An 18408-nucleotide genomic window follows, 5' to 3' on the forward strand; every position below is an offset into this window, starting at 1 on the left:
TTCTATATATATAATTATTTATTTTCTATATATATAATTATTCTAATTATTATAATTAGAACAGTGATGATTTCACATACAAATGCACAAGCAAATTTATGAAAGTGAAAACAGTAAAAAAAAAATGTACAGATGTAAATTTAGAAAAGATAGCATTTTTGGGAAGTAGGAAAAGGATAAACTTCGAAAATAAGAGTAGTGGGCTGGGCATGGTGGCTCACACCTTTAATCCTAGTACTTTGGGAGGCCAATGCAAGAGGATCACTTGAGGCCAGGAAGACTGCTTGAGGCCAGGAGCTCGAGACCAGCCTGGGAAACATAGTGAGACCCTGTCTCTACAATAAAATTTTTTAAAAAATTAGCCAGGCATGATGGTATACCTGTAGTCCTAGCTACTAGGGAGGCTGAGGTGGGAGGATCGCTTGAGCCCAGGAGTTGGAGGAGGCAGTGAGCTGTGATCATACAACAGCACTCCAGCCTGGGCAACAGAGCAAGACTCTGTCTCCTTAAAATAAATAAGTGTGGGGAAATTTACTCATTGGAAAAAAAACTCAGCTGGATTTCTTCTTTATTTTACATACAAAAATAAATTCTAGATGGGAAAATGATCTATATTTAAATTTTAAAATCAGTAAATATTAGTAATAAATGTAAGTCTTCCAGTTAGAACTGTGGACTGATCACACATATTTTATCTCACCTCCCTCTAATACCACTGCTAAAATGACAGTAAAGGAATAAGAATACACAGCTCTAGAAGCGAGGTTTTTAGAAGAAAAAAACTGAAACTGACGTTTGTATATTCAAAACATATTTAAAGGCATAAGTCAGAGACATTAGAGCTCTTGACAAAAATTAGCAATAGGGTCAAAGAAAACCGGTAACACAAAGCAAAGCAAACCAAAACAAAGTCAATTACTAACTAAAGGAAAAAAATTTACAAGAAAAAAGTCAGTTTTGCCAGCCTTACGATGAGTCCCCACTACACCATCTTAGCACAAAAGCAGCCACAGACAATATACAAATAAATAAGCAAAACCGTGCTGCAAAAAGAGACTTGAGGTTGCATTTGCCCTGGGGATCATATTTTGCTGAGCTCCATCATATCCAGTACATATCTAGAAAGGGAATTGCTGGCTCATAGGGTATGCCTTTGCTAGATAATACCAATTTTTTTGGAACAGATAGGAAGTTTGCACTCCCAGGAGCTACACATATTTGCTAATACATGTTACAACTTGTTAATTTCTAATGCCTTGATGTAAAATGATTTTACTGTTTTAATTTACATTTCCCCCATTATTGAGGTAGAATTATCTTTTATGTTTATTAGCCATTTGTTTTTCTTCCTCCGTGAAGAGTTTATTCATTCACATCTTCTGTTGAGGCTTTTCAGGGGAGGGGGATTAAATGTGTAACAAATTGTTCTATCAGTGGCTTGTCTTTTCGATTTATAGTTAAGTAGAGAAACAGATGTTTTTGTCAATGTGGTCCCACTTACCAGTGTTTTCCTTTAAGGAATAAACTTATTCGTGTTTGTGTCTTGTTTACGGGCACACATGCTGGCACCAGACACCTGCTAGCTGTGTGATCTTAGGCAAGGTTCCCCTCTGCCTCAGTTTCCTTATTTGTGAAATGAGGACAATATTAGCATTTACTTTATATGACTGTTGTGAAAATTAAAATAATTGGGTATAAAATGTTGAGAAAAGTATCTGAAACATAGTGAATGCTATATAAATGATTGATATTATTATTTCTCCAAGGTCAAAAAGATCTTCTCCTGTACTTCTTTTAAAAATGTAGTAATATCTTGAACATCCAAGGCTGCAAGTAACCTTTAACTGATTTTTGGGTATGGCACATTTGACTTAGGATCCAATTTTTTCCTTCTAAAATACGAATAGCCAATAGTCTGAGAATCGGTGAATAATCATTCCTTTTCCCATTGATCTGAGTTACTTCACAGATCAAATTCTTAAATTTGTGGGTTTGCTCTCTACTGGGTTTGATCAGTTTCTCTCAATCCCCGTTGTTCTATTATTTCTTCTTTCTTTTTTTTTTTTGAGACGCAGTCTCGCTGTGTAAGCTGGAGTGCAGTGGCGCCATCTTGGCTCACTGCAAGCTCCCCCTCCCGGGTTCACGCCACTCTCCTGCCTCAGCCTCCCGAGTAGCTGGGACTACAGGCGCTCGCCATCATGCCTGGCTAATTTTTGTATTATTTTAGTACAGACGGGGTTTCACCGTGTTAGCCAGAATGGTCTTGATCTCCTGACCTCGTGATCCGCCAGCCTCAGCCTCCCAAAGTGCTGGGATTGCAGGCGTGAGCCACCGCGCCCGGCCTTTTTTTTTTTTTTTTTTTTTTCCTGAGACACGGTCTTGCTCTGTCACCCAGGCTGAAGTGAAGTGGCATGATCTCAGCTCACTGCAACCTCTACCTCCTGGGTTCAAGTGATTCTCCTGCCTCTGCCTCCCAAGTAGCTGGGACTACAGGCGTGTGCCACCTCACCTGGCTAATTTTCATATTTTTAGTAGAGATGGAGTTTCACCATGTTGGTCAGGCTGATCTTGAACTCCTAACCTCAAGTGATCCTCCCGCCTCAGGCTCCCAAAGAGCTAGGATTACAAGTGTGAGCCATCGTGTCCAGCCTATTACATATTACTATGACTCTAAAGGCATCACATCTGGGAGGCAAGTCTAGCACCATGTTCTTCTTTAAAATTTCTGTGATTCTTGGCTTTTTGCTTCCAAGTAAATTTTAAGATCTATTGTCAATTCTTCCCCCTCACCCCCCACACAATCTTACTGGGATTTCAACTAGAGCTACCTCAACTCTATAGATCAAGTTGGGGAAAATTTATGTTATTTTATAACCTTTTAATAAACCTGATATAATCCTCCACTTAGGTTTTCTTCAATGACTTTCAATATGGTTGCATAATGTTTCCTATAAAGATTCTATAAATTTATCCATAGATAAATTGTATTATTCATGACTACTAAAATTGTATGCATTTTCCTTTTATTTATCTTGCTTGGGATGTGTCATGCTTTTGGAATTCATTTTGAATCAGAGGGTTCCTGTGTTTTCATATCTAGAAAATCATCAATCATTATCTCTTCAAATACTGTCTCTCCTACATTCTATTATATCCTCCTTAAGTTCTAACTAAATATTAGCCTGAATATTAGATCATCTCAGGCTATTCTCCAACATTTTAACTTTTAAAATATTTTCTTATTTGTTTCTTTCCAATGACTTCTAGTAATTTCTTCAGATACATTTTCCAGTAATTAATATTACTGTTTTTAGCTTCTGGTCAAGCTGGAGTGATAGGGACCAGATTTACTCTTCTGCCTGAAATAACTAAAAAGTTGGATGAGATATACGAAACAATGGTTTTCAGAGCACTAGGCATCAGGTAATGATGACCAGTGACCCCTGAGAGACAGGAAACAAATGTGATGATCTTTACATTTGCTCCAGCTTATTGCCTGAAAAATTTCCAGACTGTGACACAGGGAAAGGAACCAACATGGAACCCAGTGGTCTGCCCTAAGTTCAGAAGACAGGCATGAGTGTCAAAGAAGGCCAAAGCAGCTAAAGTTTGCAGGACAGGTATTAGAGGAGAGGTGCAAAGAGTGAGAGCTACACAGATCTATAAAGGGTACCCTTTAAGTTTTCGGCTGAGTAGAGCTCAGCATAGAGAAGACTACCCAAGGCCAGGGAAAGAACCACGAACAAACTAGAGAGAACAATACTCAGAGCTCATGCAGGGCCAGGAAAAGTTCCTGTGCCCATCAGTCATTTGGAAACCTCATAATTCATAGGACAACAGGTAGTGTACTCAAAAGGGTTTTATCTCAGTAGTGAAACAAAATTATTCCAAGACTAAACGCTACTTTGATCCCACCTAACAAAGCTTAAAGGCAAGGCTGAAAAAGATCAGGCTACTCCCATGTAATTTAACTGCATCCCAGAACAAACCTCAAGAGTATTTCATAGTAATACAAACTATCTAGCAACACACATCACAATGTCTGGCATCCAATCTAAAATTAAATTACCAGGCACACAAAGATACAGGAAAATATAAACCATGATGAGGTGACACTTCAACCAACTCAGATGACAGAATTAGAAAGGCAAATAAATTAAGACAGTGAAGGCATATTAGTAATAGAAGCTAGCCAAAACAAAACACATCAAAGGTTGACAAACTATTGGGTACTATGCTCACTACCTGGGTGATGGGATCAACTGTACCCCAAATCTCAGCATCACACAGTATACCCATATAACAAACTGTACATGTACCCCTGAATCTAAAATAAAAGTTGAAATTATAAAACAAAACATACCAAATTGTTAAAATCCTATCTCTAGAGAGAGTAATAAGGGATGGAAGTGAATTTCTCTTTTTACTCTATGTTGGTATTATATAATTTTTTTTTCTTATTTTGGAGACAGGGTCTTGCTCTGTCACCCAGACTGGAGTGCAGTGGTGTGATCACAGCTCACTGCAGCCTTGAACTCCTAGGTTCCAGTGATCTTCTTACTTCAGCCTCCCAAGTAGCTGGGACCACAGATGCCTGCCACCATGCCTGGCCAATTTGTAAATTTTTTGTAGAGTTGGGGTATCACTATCTTACCCAGGCTGGTCTCAAAATCCTGGGCTCAACTGATCCACCTGCCTCACCTTGGCCTCCCAAAGTGCTGGGATTATAGGCATGAGCCACTATGCCTGGCCTATATGATTTTTTTTACAACAGCAAAATAGCAATACTCATAGCTAATACCTACTAAGAGCTTACAATATGCTGGGCATGCTTCTAAGTTCTTTATATGCATTAACTCATTTAATTTTCACAAAAACCCTAATGAGTAAGTACTAGTACTATTCTTATTTTACAAATAAAGAAATCAGGGAACAGAAAGGTCAAGCAACTTGCCTGCAGGTAATAGGAGGCAAAGATGGATCTGAACCCAAGTAATCAGCCTTCAGAGTACACACTCATAACTGCTGTTATACAGCTTTTCTAGTATACTATTGTGTGATTTTTTTTAAGGAGTTGTAGTCTTGCTCTGTCGCCCAGGCTGGAGTGCAGTGTCGTCATCATGGCTCACTGCAGCCTCTAACTCTTGGGGTCCAGTGATCCTCAGCCACCCAAGTAACTGGGACTACAGGTGCACACCACCATGTCCAGCTATTGTATTGTATAAAACAGTGTATTAGGCCGGGCGTGGTGGCTCACGCTGTAATCCCAGCACTTTGGGAGGCCAAGATGGGCAGATCACAATGTCAGGTCAGGAGTTCGAGACCAGCCTGGCCAACATGGTGAAACCCCATCTCTACTAAAAATACAAAAAAAATTAGCTGGGCATGGTAGCACGCAACTGTAGTCCCAGCTACTCAGGAGGCTGAGGAGGAAAATTGCTTGAAGCCAGGAGGTGGAGGTTGCAGTGAGCTGGATTGCGCCACTGCACTCCAACTGGGACAACAGAGAGAGACTCCATCTCAAAAAATAAATAAAAATTAAAATTAAATTTAAAAAATAGTGTATTAAAACTACAATTGACATAGTTATTCATATAACACAAGATACCCCCAAATCCAGTTTGATACATTACCTGATGATTAACACATGTCAAATGTTCAATAGTTTTCTCTAATTCTGATTTTCCAAAAGACTCATTTCTTCAATATGCTGAAAAGAATGTTAAAGAAAATGTTCATTTATATCAGATAACAAAACAAAATCACAACAGTAAGCAATGTCAGTCTACAGTTCTATTATATTGTATTTGTGCTTTCATAAAACACAGAAATATTTTAGAAAGAAAATCACCAGACATTTTACAAAAATGATGGTTTGTGGTTTAAAAAAGGCACAATAGGTTCTCATCCTTTACACTCTCTACCTCCGTATGTGATTGTAGTGGAAGACACAGATTAGTAACTATTCATTTATAAAGATTTATATAGATTAATCCATAATAGCACAACTATAAAAGGACAAAACTAGCAGGTTAAATAAAAAGCTCAGGAGTATGCCCTCACAAGAGGTGATGTAAGAGAAACAAAATGCAAAGGAAGACAAGATCAGGAAGACACAGGAAACAGAACACTACAAGGCCATACAAGAGATGCAAGTTTCAATAAGGGGCTGGTCAACAGTATTAACACAGGGACTATTTTTCTGGTTACATTACTTTATCCAATTTACTGCTGCTAAGTCTAGGATAAGAAATATAACTTAATGTTCACTGAGAGTTTTTCTAGCACGGATTCATATTTCCATCCATGTTATTCATTAAAAAAGAAACAGACACATCTGATGTTCGGATTATATATTTGGTTAGTCACTGTATTGTATGTATTTATTGAATCACTCAACTAGTATTGAATACATACTCTATACCAAGCACCAAGCAAGGTATCAGGAATATAGTAGTGAGTAAAGCAGATAAAGTCTCGACATCATAGATACTGTAGCTTAGTAGAAAAGATAAAACCTAAATAAGAGCTCAAAATCAAATCCATGAATATTCTGCTAGGAAAAGGAACTTTATGCCAAAATATCAAAAGGGAATCTAGATTCTAGGGTTCATTTCCCATTAAATGACATGATGTTTGACCTGGACTTAAAGGATAAATAGGAATTAGCTAGACAAGAAGAGCGGAAGATGTGACGGAATCTTTCAATAGTCTATGTAGAAGGCTGGTGGCAAGAAAAAGTCCATTAAGCATGGAGTCTTGTGAACAGGGGAAATGAGTTTAGGGGGAAAAGGCTAGACCTTGAGGTAGGCAAAGGCCAATCACTGAAGTTCCTCAAACAGTTAATGGATTTTAAATAGGAAGTGATATGATCAGATTTATATCTTTGAAAGGTAACTCTGACTTCAGTGTGAAATATCGATTTAAAAGAGGAAAGACTAGTACAGGGGCCAATAATACAATAATGCAGGTGAGGGAGAACAATGACCAGAACAGGATGGTAGCAGGGGAAAGAACGAAGTAAACAAATTCAAGAAAAAGTAACATGAGCTCAGAAACCAGATTCCTTGTAACTCATAGCTGGATGACCTTGGGCAAGTTATTTAAACTCACTGTAACTCAGAGACCTCATCTGTAAGCCGTACCTATTTAAAAAGGCTATTATTACAGGTCAGGCGTGGTGGCTCATTCCTATAATTCCAGCACTTTGGCCAAGGTGGACCCCACCTGAGGTCAGGGGTTTGAGACCAGCTAGCCAATATGATGAAACCCTGTCTCTACTAAATCGCTTGAACCTGGGAGGCAGAGGTTGCAGTGAGCGAGACTCCCCCTCAAAAAAAAAAAAAAAAAAAAAAGAGGCTATTGTGAAGATTTACTGAGAAAACCCATGTAAAAAGCACTTAATAGAACAGGACCTCTCACATGGGAAGGGCTTAATACATGTTAAATATTTTTCAAGAGATAGCACTGATAGGACTTGGTGATTGAGAGATAAGAGCTTTCAAGGAGATCTTAGTGATGGATGATGCTTGGATTCGACAACTGGTTAGATAGTGGAATAATGGGAAACACTGGAAAAGGTTTAAGGATTGAGATAAGTTACTTTTTTAAGTAAAAGATCTGTTGTAAACTCACAAAATCCTGCCTCCTACAACCCAGAAGGATTCTGGTAATACGAATGTTGCTTTTTCCAAGTTTTCAGTACTACTGTATTTAAAAAATCCTATTTTTACATTCTTTGGTGATTTCAAAAGATATGGAAAAGGGTAAGTAGCTTTTAGCTTGCGCTAAAAGCTGCCATACTGCACAGAAGTTTCCCATTTGGCAATTTTAACACTTATTTTATAAGAAAACACTTTCCGGAAGGCAGTATTCCAAAAGATTCCAATTAAAAGTATTCTTAAACTGTTATATTTAGGGTGAAACTTTAACTGAACATTGTGACATAAAGACTTGCTCATAATGCTTAAATGTTTTTATTTCTAATTTTAGGTGCTACTTTCAAAGCATTAATCCAATAATATTGATTGCAATTAAACTATGGACTCCATAATATTAGGATTTAGTACTTATGTGCTAATCATTGTTAAGTGCTTTATATGTATTAATAAACTTATATTTTTGGAGATTATAAAAGAAACTATAAAGTACTGACCCTAGATATGGCACCAAATGTACAAGCAACAAAGAAAAAAATAAATTGGACTTCATCCAAATTTAAAAATTTTGTTTTTCAAAGACATCACTGAGAAAGTGAAAAAATGACCCACGGAATGGGGGAAAGTATTTGCAAATCACATATCTAATAAGGGACTGTATTTAGAATATATAAAGAACTCTTACAACTCAATAATAATGAGATAACCCAATTTAAAAATTGGCAAAGAATCTGAACAGACATTTCTCTAAAAAACGATTTAAAAATGGCCAATAAGAATATGAAAAGTTGCCCAACCTCATTAGCTCCAAGGCAATGCAAATCAAAGTCACAATGGAGACTACTTCACACCCACCAGAATGACTATAATACAAAAGGCAGATAGTAATGGTGACAGTGTGGAGAAATTAGAACTTTTATTCACTACTGGTGGATATAAAAACAGTTTGGCTTCAATGGTTAAAGACAGACTTACCATATGACCAGGAGTATACCCAAGAGAAATGAAAATATATATCCAGACAAAAAGTTGTATACAAGTTCCTAGCAATACTATGGATAAATCTTGAAAACATTACGCTAATGAGAGAAGTAAGACATTTTAAAATCACGTATCAAATGATTCAATTTATATGAAATATCCAGAGTAGGCAGATTCATAGAGACACAGGTGGCTGCCTGTGGCTAAGAGGGGATGGGAGAAATCGGGAGTGACGCTAATGTTCTTCAGAGTTTCTTTTTGTGGTGATGAAAATGCTCTAAAATTGACTGTGGTGATGGTTACACAAGTCTATGAATACACAGACAGTCCCTGGTTTACATTTTTGACTTTGCTGTGGGTTTATCAGGACGTAACCCCAGTATAAGTTGAGGAGCATGTGGACTTAACAATGGCTTAAGATTTTTCAATGTAAGACTTTACAATGTGTTTACTGGGGTATTAAATGCATTTTTTCCAAGTTACATTTTTTACTTACGATGGGTTTATTGGAATGTAATCCCATTGTAAGTCAAAGAGCATCTATGCTAAAACGAATGAATTGGTATACGTTAAGTGGGTGAATTATATAGTGTGTGAATATCTCCGTAAAGCTGTTACAAAAACAAACAAACAAAGATAATGTCTTCCCATATGAGAAACTTCAGATTAAGTTCAGGGATTGGTGAACTTTCTCTGTAAAAAACAGTAAATATGTTAGGTTTCATGGGTCATACTACAAAAGAAGCTACAGATAATACAGAAACAAATGAGCAAGGTAATCCAATAACATTTTCTCAACAAGAAAATCTTCTTCTTAATTCATTCTTAGCTCACAGGCCATACATAAACAAAGTGGTCTGGATTTGGCCAATAGTAACTTCACAGGAAAATCCATACAAAGACCTCTTTTCTCAACAAATTACTTTTCAAAACACATCAATCTTCTTACCTCTAATTTTCTCTTAAAGCTTCCTTTTCTGCCATAATTCTTCTTAAGTCAGATAACGCAAGTTCTTTTTCCTTTTCCATAAGACTAACAATAGTATGGGGTGCTGTGGTTTGGGTGGATTCCTTTCTTAGGGCAGATAATTCTTCTTGAGACTTAAAGAATGAAAAGATATAAATTAAAAAGGCACTTTGGTAAAAGATATAAATAAAAAATACTTTGGATATGTTTTCAGTTAAAAAAGGCATACTGAACACATGCTACCTTCACTCTCTTCCCAAATCCCAATAAAATGAGAGTAGAAGGATAATAGTAAGAATAATAGAAAGAAAAAGACAAGGGGATTGAGGGAGGTACCAGCCACAAAATATGGAAGCTAGACAGCAGACAAGCAGGAATTAACTAGGCAGACCCAAGGAAGCTGCTAGCAATGGGGAAAACCCAGAAGTGGATCAATTTACACTGCAGAATCCCCCCCAAAAAACTCAGTAAGTGACTCTTTCAACTTGACCTTTAACTTGTATGCCTCCTCCCCTTCTCAAAATAGCAGTAGGATTTCATGGGAGATGGGTATGTGAACAAATTTAGGTAACAGACACCATGCTTTGCTCAGACTTACCTTGCCTTCTAACAACTGAGGCTTTGTTAATGGGGCCAAGCTGAATACCAATTCCCTCTTCCTAGAGTACAGTATTTAGAGACTAAGTCCTAAATAGCCAATATATCCAAATAGTGGGTGCTACCTACTGTTTTGACAGACATTTCCCCACATGTCTGAATTCCAAGCATAAATTTGGCTCAGAGTCAGGCTGAGACCTGTTCCAGGTAGTTTTAGAAAAAGGAGACTATCTCTAACTGATCTGACACATTGATAGGCTAGAAAAGGGAAAGGATAAATATGAAAAAATAAGAGAAATCTGTGTTTTAGAAATAGAATGATCGTAGAAACTACTACTGCTAATTTTAATTATGAAGAAATATCACAGGTCCATATATTATAGTAATGTGAAGGATATATACGGGCTCCATTATAGTTAACTGGTTCTATACAATCTGTTGGCTTAATTATAATAAATTTCTTACTTCTTTATATAAGACACTTAGTTTATCTCTTTCTGCTGTCAGTAATTTAACATTTGACTGTATATCCTCCATATATTTTTCAAATCTTTCCAGCATACGCTGAAGTTCATCTCTTTCTCTTGTGATCTGATGAATTTCTGAATTGTAATCACCCTGAAACATAATTAAAAAACAAAAGTTATCATGTTATAATCATCACCACATGGTTGTCACAAGAATACTGATGATGAGATTGACTGAAAGATGCTACCAGACAAAAAGAACACAAGTGCCTTTAATGTAATTAAGGAACACAGTTTTTGTTTTTTTTTTTTGAGACGGAGTCTGGCTCTGTGGCCCAGGCTGGAGTGCAGTGGCCGGATCTCAGCTCACTGCAAGCTCCGCCTCCCGGGTTTACGCCATTCTCCTGCCTCAGCCTCCCGAGTAGCTGGGACTACAGGCACCTGCCACCTCGCCCGGCTAGTTTTTTGTATTTTTTAGTAGAGACGGGGTTTCACCGTGTTAGCCAGGATGGTCTCGATCTCCTGACCTCGTGATCCGCCCGTCTCGGCCTCCCAAAGTGCTGGGATTACAGGCTTGAGCCACCGTGCCCGGCCCAGGAACACAGTTTTAAAAATCTATGATGAGAGCAGATGAGAGCACTGGCAGTATCGGGCAAATTTCCTGGCCTTCAAGTTCCCAGAAGAGACTTAGCTGCCAATGATGGTACTTGTTCGGATCCCATGAGATGCTTCAACTTTTATTCTCCCGAAGTTGTTTATATTAGTGGTACCTAAAGTGTAATCCCCAGACCAGAAGCATTAGCAGTATCTAAAAGCTTGTTAGATATGCAAATTTTGGAGTTTGAAGCCCAACCCAGACCTACTCAGTCAAGAAACTTTGGGGTAGGGCCAAGTAACTGTATTTTATCAAGCCCTCTAAGTGATTCTGATGCCTGGTAATTTTTTAGAGCCACTAGTTAGTTTATCTTCTCCAGAGAAGGGGCCAGCAGGGTATTTGTGTGCCTGCTCACCCAGTACAGGTAACTGTAACAGCCTAACACGTTCCTCAGTGTTTTCTATGATTGAATCTAAGATCAATACGCCAGGCATACAAACCCCCAACTGTCTCAGCTTCAGACCTACAGGAGGTCTTTTTATACAGTCAAATGAATGCAAATATTTCTACCAGGCAGTATATATTAAGAATATTCACTGAATAAGCAACTGCTACCAACATTTCTACAATTTAGTACAATTTAAAAGATGCCTACAATTCAGTACAATTCAAAAGATTCACTGTCTTCATCACTATGGTAGAAAATAAAGATGAGAGCACTCTGATTCTCCCCATGCACATGTAAATGAATTTGTATGCCCTTTTCCTATTAAAAAAAAAAAAGAAACATAATAAATGTAGACTTGGGATCTATGGTATCTTAATGTTACCAGTACTAAATGCAGAAGTGTCAAGAAGGGATAATTTGATAATATGATACACTGAAAAGAGTCCTGGCCTATATTATTCAACATCTGTTGTGCCAATACCACATACAATGTAGATTTGGTAAATGATAGATATTTGTGAGGTACCTCTCACCTGCACTTGGAAATAATTAATCTCTTGGTTAAATAAGCAAAACCAAGGCATGATGGATGGGATTAGTTATCTGAACACTTTAAAGGATAAGACGTTTTATAGTACAAAAGCAGATCAGTGTTTTGGGACTTAACCAATGTAACTATAAAAGAAGCTATGTAACCTAACCATATCTAAATTTAAGAAGTCTGGGCCAGGTGTGGTGGTTCACATTTGTAATCCTAGCACTCTGGGAGGCCAAGGCAGGAGGACTGCTTGAGGCCAGGAGTTCATGACCAGCCCGGACAAAAGAGCAAGACCCTGCCTCTGCAAAACATTAAAAAATTAGCCAGGCATAGTGGCGCACACTTGTAGTCCTAGCTACTTGGGAGGCTGAGGGAAGAGGATTACTTCAGCCCAGGAGTTCAAGGTTACAGTGAGCTATGATTGCACTACTGCACTCCAGCCTGAGGGACAGAGTGAGACTTTCTCTCAAAGAAAACAAAATAATCTTCCAGAAAGAGGCAGTCTGCACAGAGTCTAGAAAAGGAGAGCTCAATAAATAATGATTTGACAATCTATTTTATTACTATTTAGGTATCAGCTTAAATGTCACTTTCTCCAAGGAATTCTTTCAGATTCTTCAATCTAATTTGGATCTCCTCTATATACTCTTAAAGTATTTTGAACTTTTCTGTACTTTCTTCATAAACACATTATAAATGAGGTTATAAGGTTATTTACACGATTATGTGTTTAATGTGTATCTATCTGTACTACTAAAATGTAAGCTCTATGAGGGCCACAGTAGGAACCTGGTCTTTTCATTATGTCTTCAGTGTCTAGTATGGTACCCAGTAAAACATGAGTTCCCTGAACATTTACTGACTGACTTCCCTAAGCAGAAACTCTCCTCTTCTTTAAATATATCTGGTGTACATATTTGTTAGTGTTAATGTATAATTGTGAATAACGCCCTTTCACTACTCCATTGTCCCCTAAACACAAACATGCACATGCACACACATGCGCAATGCTGAAGGCTGTAAGGGCAAGAACTGTCTTCTTCATCTCTGTATTCTATGCCTCATTCAGAGCAGGCACTCAGTATTTATCTTCTGAAGTGATCCTAACTTTCTACCAGAACTCATTTGCTTTGAACCAGCAAACAATAAGGAAATAAACCATTCACCGGTAACTAGGTGTTATGCTGGGTCCTTATACAAATTATTTCATGATCAATTAATGAGCTATTGTGTTGAATGGTGACCAGTTAATAATAATGTATTGTATACTTCAAAATTGCTAAAAGAATAGATTAACATAATCACCACAAAAAAGTAATAAATTGGTGAGGAAACAGACATGTTAATTGGTTTGACTGAATCTATAATGTATACATAGATCAAAACATCCAACTATACTCTATAAATATACATATTATTTGTCAATTAAAATAAAACCAACAAATTAGCTCATTTAATCTTCACAAGAAATTGTAGTCTCGTTGTGTTGACCAGACTGGTCTCGAACTCCTGGCCTCAAGTGATCCTCCCACCTTGGCTTCCCAAAGTGCTGGAATTACAGGTGTGAGCCACCCCACCTGGCCTTATTCTTATAATAGATAACATAGTATAGTGTTTATACTGACAACTGTAAATCAAAATTCAGCCATTAGCCTATGAGGTTAAAAAATGAAGTCTAATCAGAAGACAAAACTGTTTGACAATGGACACAAGATCTTCAGGAAAACATGACAAAATTAGTAAATTTGGTCAAGTCTGAAATCAAATGTTTTGAGTTTTAATGAGTACTTCCCACTCCCAGACTTCCCCTAATTTTACCTAGTGTAAAGTCACATAAGCCTTCAAGACTCCTGAACTCCAAAGCTTAAAAGAAGAAAATCTGAAAACTCAAATGATACTCATAAAACACTAAAATAATTAAGACCTAAAATAGAGACACATGATTTTAATCTCTCATGAATCATGGTCAACTTTAAATACATACAATGGGAGATGCAATTAGAAAATGACATAAAGTGAACATCTTTGGATCATCAGCTTACAAATATGGTTGTGGTGGACAAACAAAACAACTTGCCCAGCACTCACTTGCCATTTCTATCTATCTCCCATAGCATGGTTAATAGAGAAGACGCTTGGTCAGTAGAATGTGACAGACTTTCCTAACTGGTCCAAGGCTGGAAATGACATGAAACCATGTTGCCTGCCATGCATACAAAGCTACTCTGCCATGAAAGAGAAAATGCAGCTGATACAGAAAGTAAATTCTAAAAGAGAGGGAATGTCCAACAATAGGAGTCCTGGAAGCCCAGGTGCCATTACACTTCTATAACTCAGCTATTCAACCTTCCCTCTAATTTCCAGTCATCTATATGTTATAGTTTGTTCTTAAATAATTTTCCTAATTAATGCAGTGTTCCTATAGTACAGGCCATAAAAGAAAACAAAATCAAAATCAGGATTTTTTCAAAGCACGTATGAATAAAGTTACATTTAATATAATAATAAACCAAAACAATTTATTCATAAAGATACTTTTCTGGCCTCATCACTTACTCTTATAAACGGACATTACCTTTTCTGGTGTTCTAAATATTGAATTTTTTTCACGTGCGCCATAATTTGTAGAGCAAGATCTTCGCTGTATAATATGTTGGAGTCTCTCTAGCTCTTTCTTATAATAATCTCGTTCTTCTTCTATACCTTTCAGAAATGTATCTAAACGAGAAGGTGACCTGTCTCGACGTTTTATTCCATGTTCTAGTCTCATCCTCTCAACTTCCAGAGTAAGTTCTCTTTCTGCAAATTAAAGTGGTTAACTCTTAAAATAATGTTGCATACATAATGTTGATTAGACAAGTAAATTATATTAATAACTTTTAGAAAGAAAGCTACTAGAAATCATGAACTGTTCTAAATAACACCTGTAAGTACCAAATCTATTGAAGAGGTAAATATTGAGAGGAAAAAAGGAAAAAAAAAGCAAAAATTAAAAGTTTAAATAAAGTCCAATAGGTCCAAGTCCCCCGCTTTTGTCTTATTATAAGATGGGTACTATTCAGTACTACAAAATAAAGCGATAAATTACCACATAGTACTTTCCCAGGACCTGAAAATGCACTAAAAGAAAATATATCTATAAACAACCATAACATGCACAAACTTAACATTAAGCTTGAATTTAATACACTATACACATATACAAAGAGAGCAAAATAACTCAAATAAATATAATTATTAGCTGTTGCCATAGAAACTGCCTCTTCATGAGTCAAAAGTAACCAAATACTGGCAATTTCATATAGTTGAACCTAATTTAATTTATGTTCATTACAACTCTTGAGGCATGCAATGATTTTCCTGATGTATTCTGGTTTACTCTCATCTCTTCTTTCATTCGTTCAACAGATATGTATTAAGCATTTACTGTATGCCCAGCACCAGCTAAGGATACAGTATAAAAAAACATAGCCAAGGCTGAACAATTATTCTAATTGTAGCAGGATAAAAGTTACAAAAGGATAGTGTGCAATGCAAACTAGAGGATGAATTGGCAAATTTGCCCCAAGAAGGAATGACCAGAGAGGTAAGAAGAAAGTAGGAGAGTGGGAAAGAATGGGCAACTGGGTTAAATGCAGTCAAATAAGCAAATGAATGAAAAGCAGCCACTGCATTTAGCACAACAGAGGTGAATGACTTTAACAAGAGCAGTTTTGTTGAAGGGGTGGCAACAGAAGCCAACTGGAGTGGACTGAGGAGCTAAGGGGTAGTGGGTGATCAAGCAGAACAGCAAGTATGGATGACCTTTCAAGATGCTGATGCTATGAAGAGAAGAAATGAGTGGCTGCATAGAAATGGGTCAAAGTTTTTGTATTGGAATGGGTGAAGAGTAAGCATGTTTGAATGCCAATGGGAAAAAATAGTACAAAGATTAAAATTATGGAGAGGAGATCATTAATTTGCAAGGTTTTTAAAATTAGAGAAGTTAGGGCCCAGAGAATAGATGGAGCCACTGGTCCTTCATAAGAGGGACATTCTTGCATTGAACAGGAAGGAACAAGATGTACAAGTTTTTAATCTGAGGCCAGAAAACTGAGTGAATCCCTGCCATGGCTTCCCTTCTCTAGGAAAACTGGAGGTAGGATCATCCACTCAGGATGAAGGTGGGAAATGGGACTCACAGGTTTATTGACAGTGCAAAACATTTTAAATATCCCCTGTGGAGAATGGAAGATCAAACTCTAAGAGAAACTGTAAGATTTCCATACAGAGCTGAGCAGCCTGCTGAGGTTCAGGACCATCTAATTTGCAGCGCTCTCAATGTGCCTGGTGTACACTCAAACAGCTGACCATGTGTAAAAGTGCAGAAGGCAAATTGTTTGGCTCATCCATGGCTGGGTATCTGGCAGGAGGATGCACCCGAAACACAGGGAAACAAGAGAGTTTGAGACAGCTGAAAGATTACGCTGAAATGATAGGCCACACATAGCTATCAAAAGAAATATAAACTTTTTTTTTTTATTTTTTGAGATGGAGTTTCACTATTTTTCCCCAGGCTGGAGTACAATGGTGCCATCCTGGCTCACTGCAACCTCCTGAGTTCAAGCGATTCTCCTGCCTCAGCCTCCTGAGTAGCTGGGATTACAGGCACCCACCACCAGACCCAGCTAATTTTTTTATTTTTAGTAGAGATGGGGTTTCTCCACGTGGGTCAGGCTGGTCTTGAACTCCTGACCTCAGGTGATCCGCCCGCCTCAGCCTCCCAAAGTGCTGAGATTACAGGCATGAGCCACCGCACCCAGCCTATTTTAAATTTTTATACATGGTTCTAAGCACTTTAACATATTAACTCATTTAATTATCACAACAACCTTTCAGGGTAGGTGTCATCATTAGCCCCATAGATAGGGAAACTGAGACACAGAGAGCTTAAATAACATGCTCAAGTTACACAGCTAATAAGTAGAGAGGAGGTTAAATAGATTATCCACATGGGCCTAGGGTAGAGACTCTTCTTAACACAGTACACTGGCTTCCTTTCACTTCCTAAGACACACAGAGTTTGATGGCACCAAGCTTCTGCACTTGCCATTTCCTCTGCATAGAAAACTAGACCCCAGATCTTCATATTGCTGGTGTCTTGTCATTGAGCACTTCAATCTCTAGCACATCCTCCCACTCTAATTTAGTATCTCTTATCAACTAAAATTAACTTCTTCACTTATCTGCCACTAGTTTGTTTCCCTAACAAGAAAAAAGGCTCTGCAAGAGCAGGGCCCTTATGTATTTTGTTTGCCACTATATACCCCAGCACTCAAAAACAGGGCCTGGCACACACCCACACAGCAGGTGATTCATAAACATTGGTCAAATTAATGAATGAATAAATTCTTTATTTTTTTTGGAGATGGAGTCTCATTCTGTCACCCAGGCTGGAGTGCAGTGGCACAATACAGTCTCACTGCAACCTCCGCTTCCCGGGTTAAAACAATTCTCTTGCCTCAGCCTCTTGAGTACCTGGGATTACAGGCACGTGCCACCATGCCCAGTTAATTTTGTATTTTTAGTAGATGGGGTTTCACCATGTTAGCCAGGCTGATCTTGAACTCCCGACCTCAGGTGATCCACCTGCCTCAGCCTCCCAAAGTGCTGGCATTACAGGTGTGAGCCACCGCGCCCGGCCAAATGAATTCTTATATGTTCTTTATGCCAACACTACTAAAACTTGGTCACAGTTTTGAGACAAGTATTATTAATCACATCTAACATTTAGTGCACATACAACTAGCAGTGAACATTTAGAACTGGTACCTGCAGAAAGTTAGCCTATTTCTATTTGTGTATGTGTGTATGTGTATGTATTTTAAGATAATATAACTGCATTTCCTTGAAAAGATTCTGTACTTCAATTTTCCACTATTAAAATAGCCTTCCCTTTAGTCTTACTTAATTCTGTTATTAGTGTGTCTCAAAGAAGGACACATTTCTATTGCAAAATATTCAAGCAGGGTTCCCTGTATAAACTAGTCAAACATAAAAATTCTAAGGTCCTTGAGGGAGAGATTTCTACTGTATCTACAGTACCTACTGTGGTTTCTGACTAATGGCAAGCACTCAACAAATATTTATTGAATGAAGGAATGAATGATTATCTACT

General features: G+C 37.7%; 1 protein-coding gene across 1 annotated transcript in view; it reads right to left on the bottom strand.

Moving 5' to 3' along the window:
• CEP135 (centrosomal protein 135) overlaps positions 1-18408 on the bottom strand; it is an 80607-nt gene that overhangs the window by 40411 nt on the left and 21788 nt on the right. Inside the window, exons 11-15 of the mRNA XM_017849286.1 lie at positions 14827-15050; positions 10669-10821; positions 9596-9740; positions 8874-8899; positions 5634-5693 (exon numbers count right to left, since the gene is read on the bottom strand). Coding sequence (XP_017704775.1) covers positions 5634-5693; positions 8874-8899; positions 9596-9740; positions 10669-10821; positions 14827-15050 — 608 coding nt within the window. The remainder of the gene's footprint in view (positions 1-5633; positions 5694-8873; positions 8900-9595; positions 9741-10668; positions 10822-14826; positions 15051-18408) is intronic.

The sequence above is a fragment of the Rhinopithecus bieti genome, unplaced genomic scaffold, assembly GCF_001698545.2.
Source record: "Rhinopithecus bieti isolate Rb0 unplaced genomic scaffold, ASM169854v2 scaffold_31527, whole genome shotgun sequence".
Classification (NCBI taxonomy): domain Eukaryota; kingdom Metazoa; phylum Chordata; class Mammalia; order Primates; family Cercopithecidae; genus Rhinopithecus; species Rhinopithecus bieti.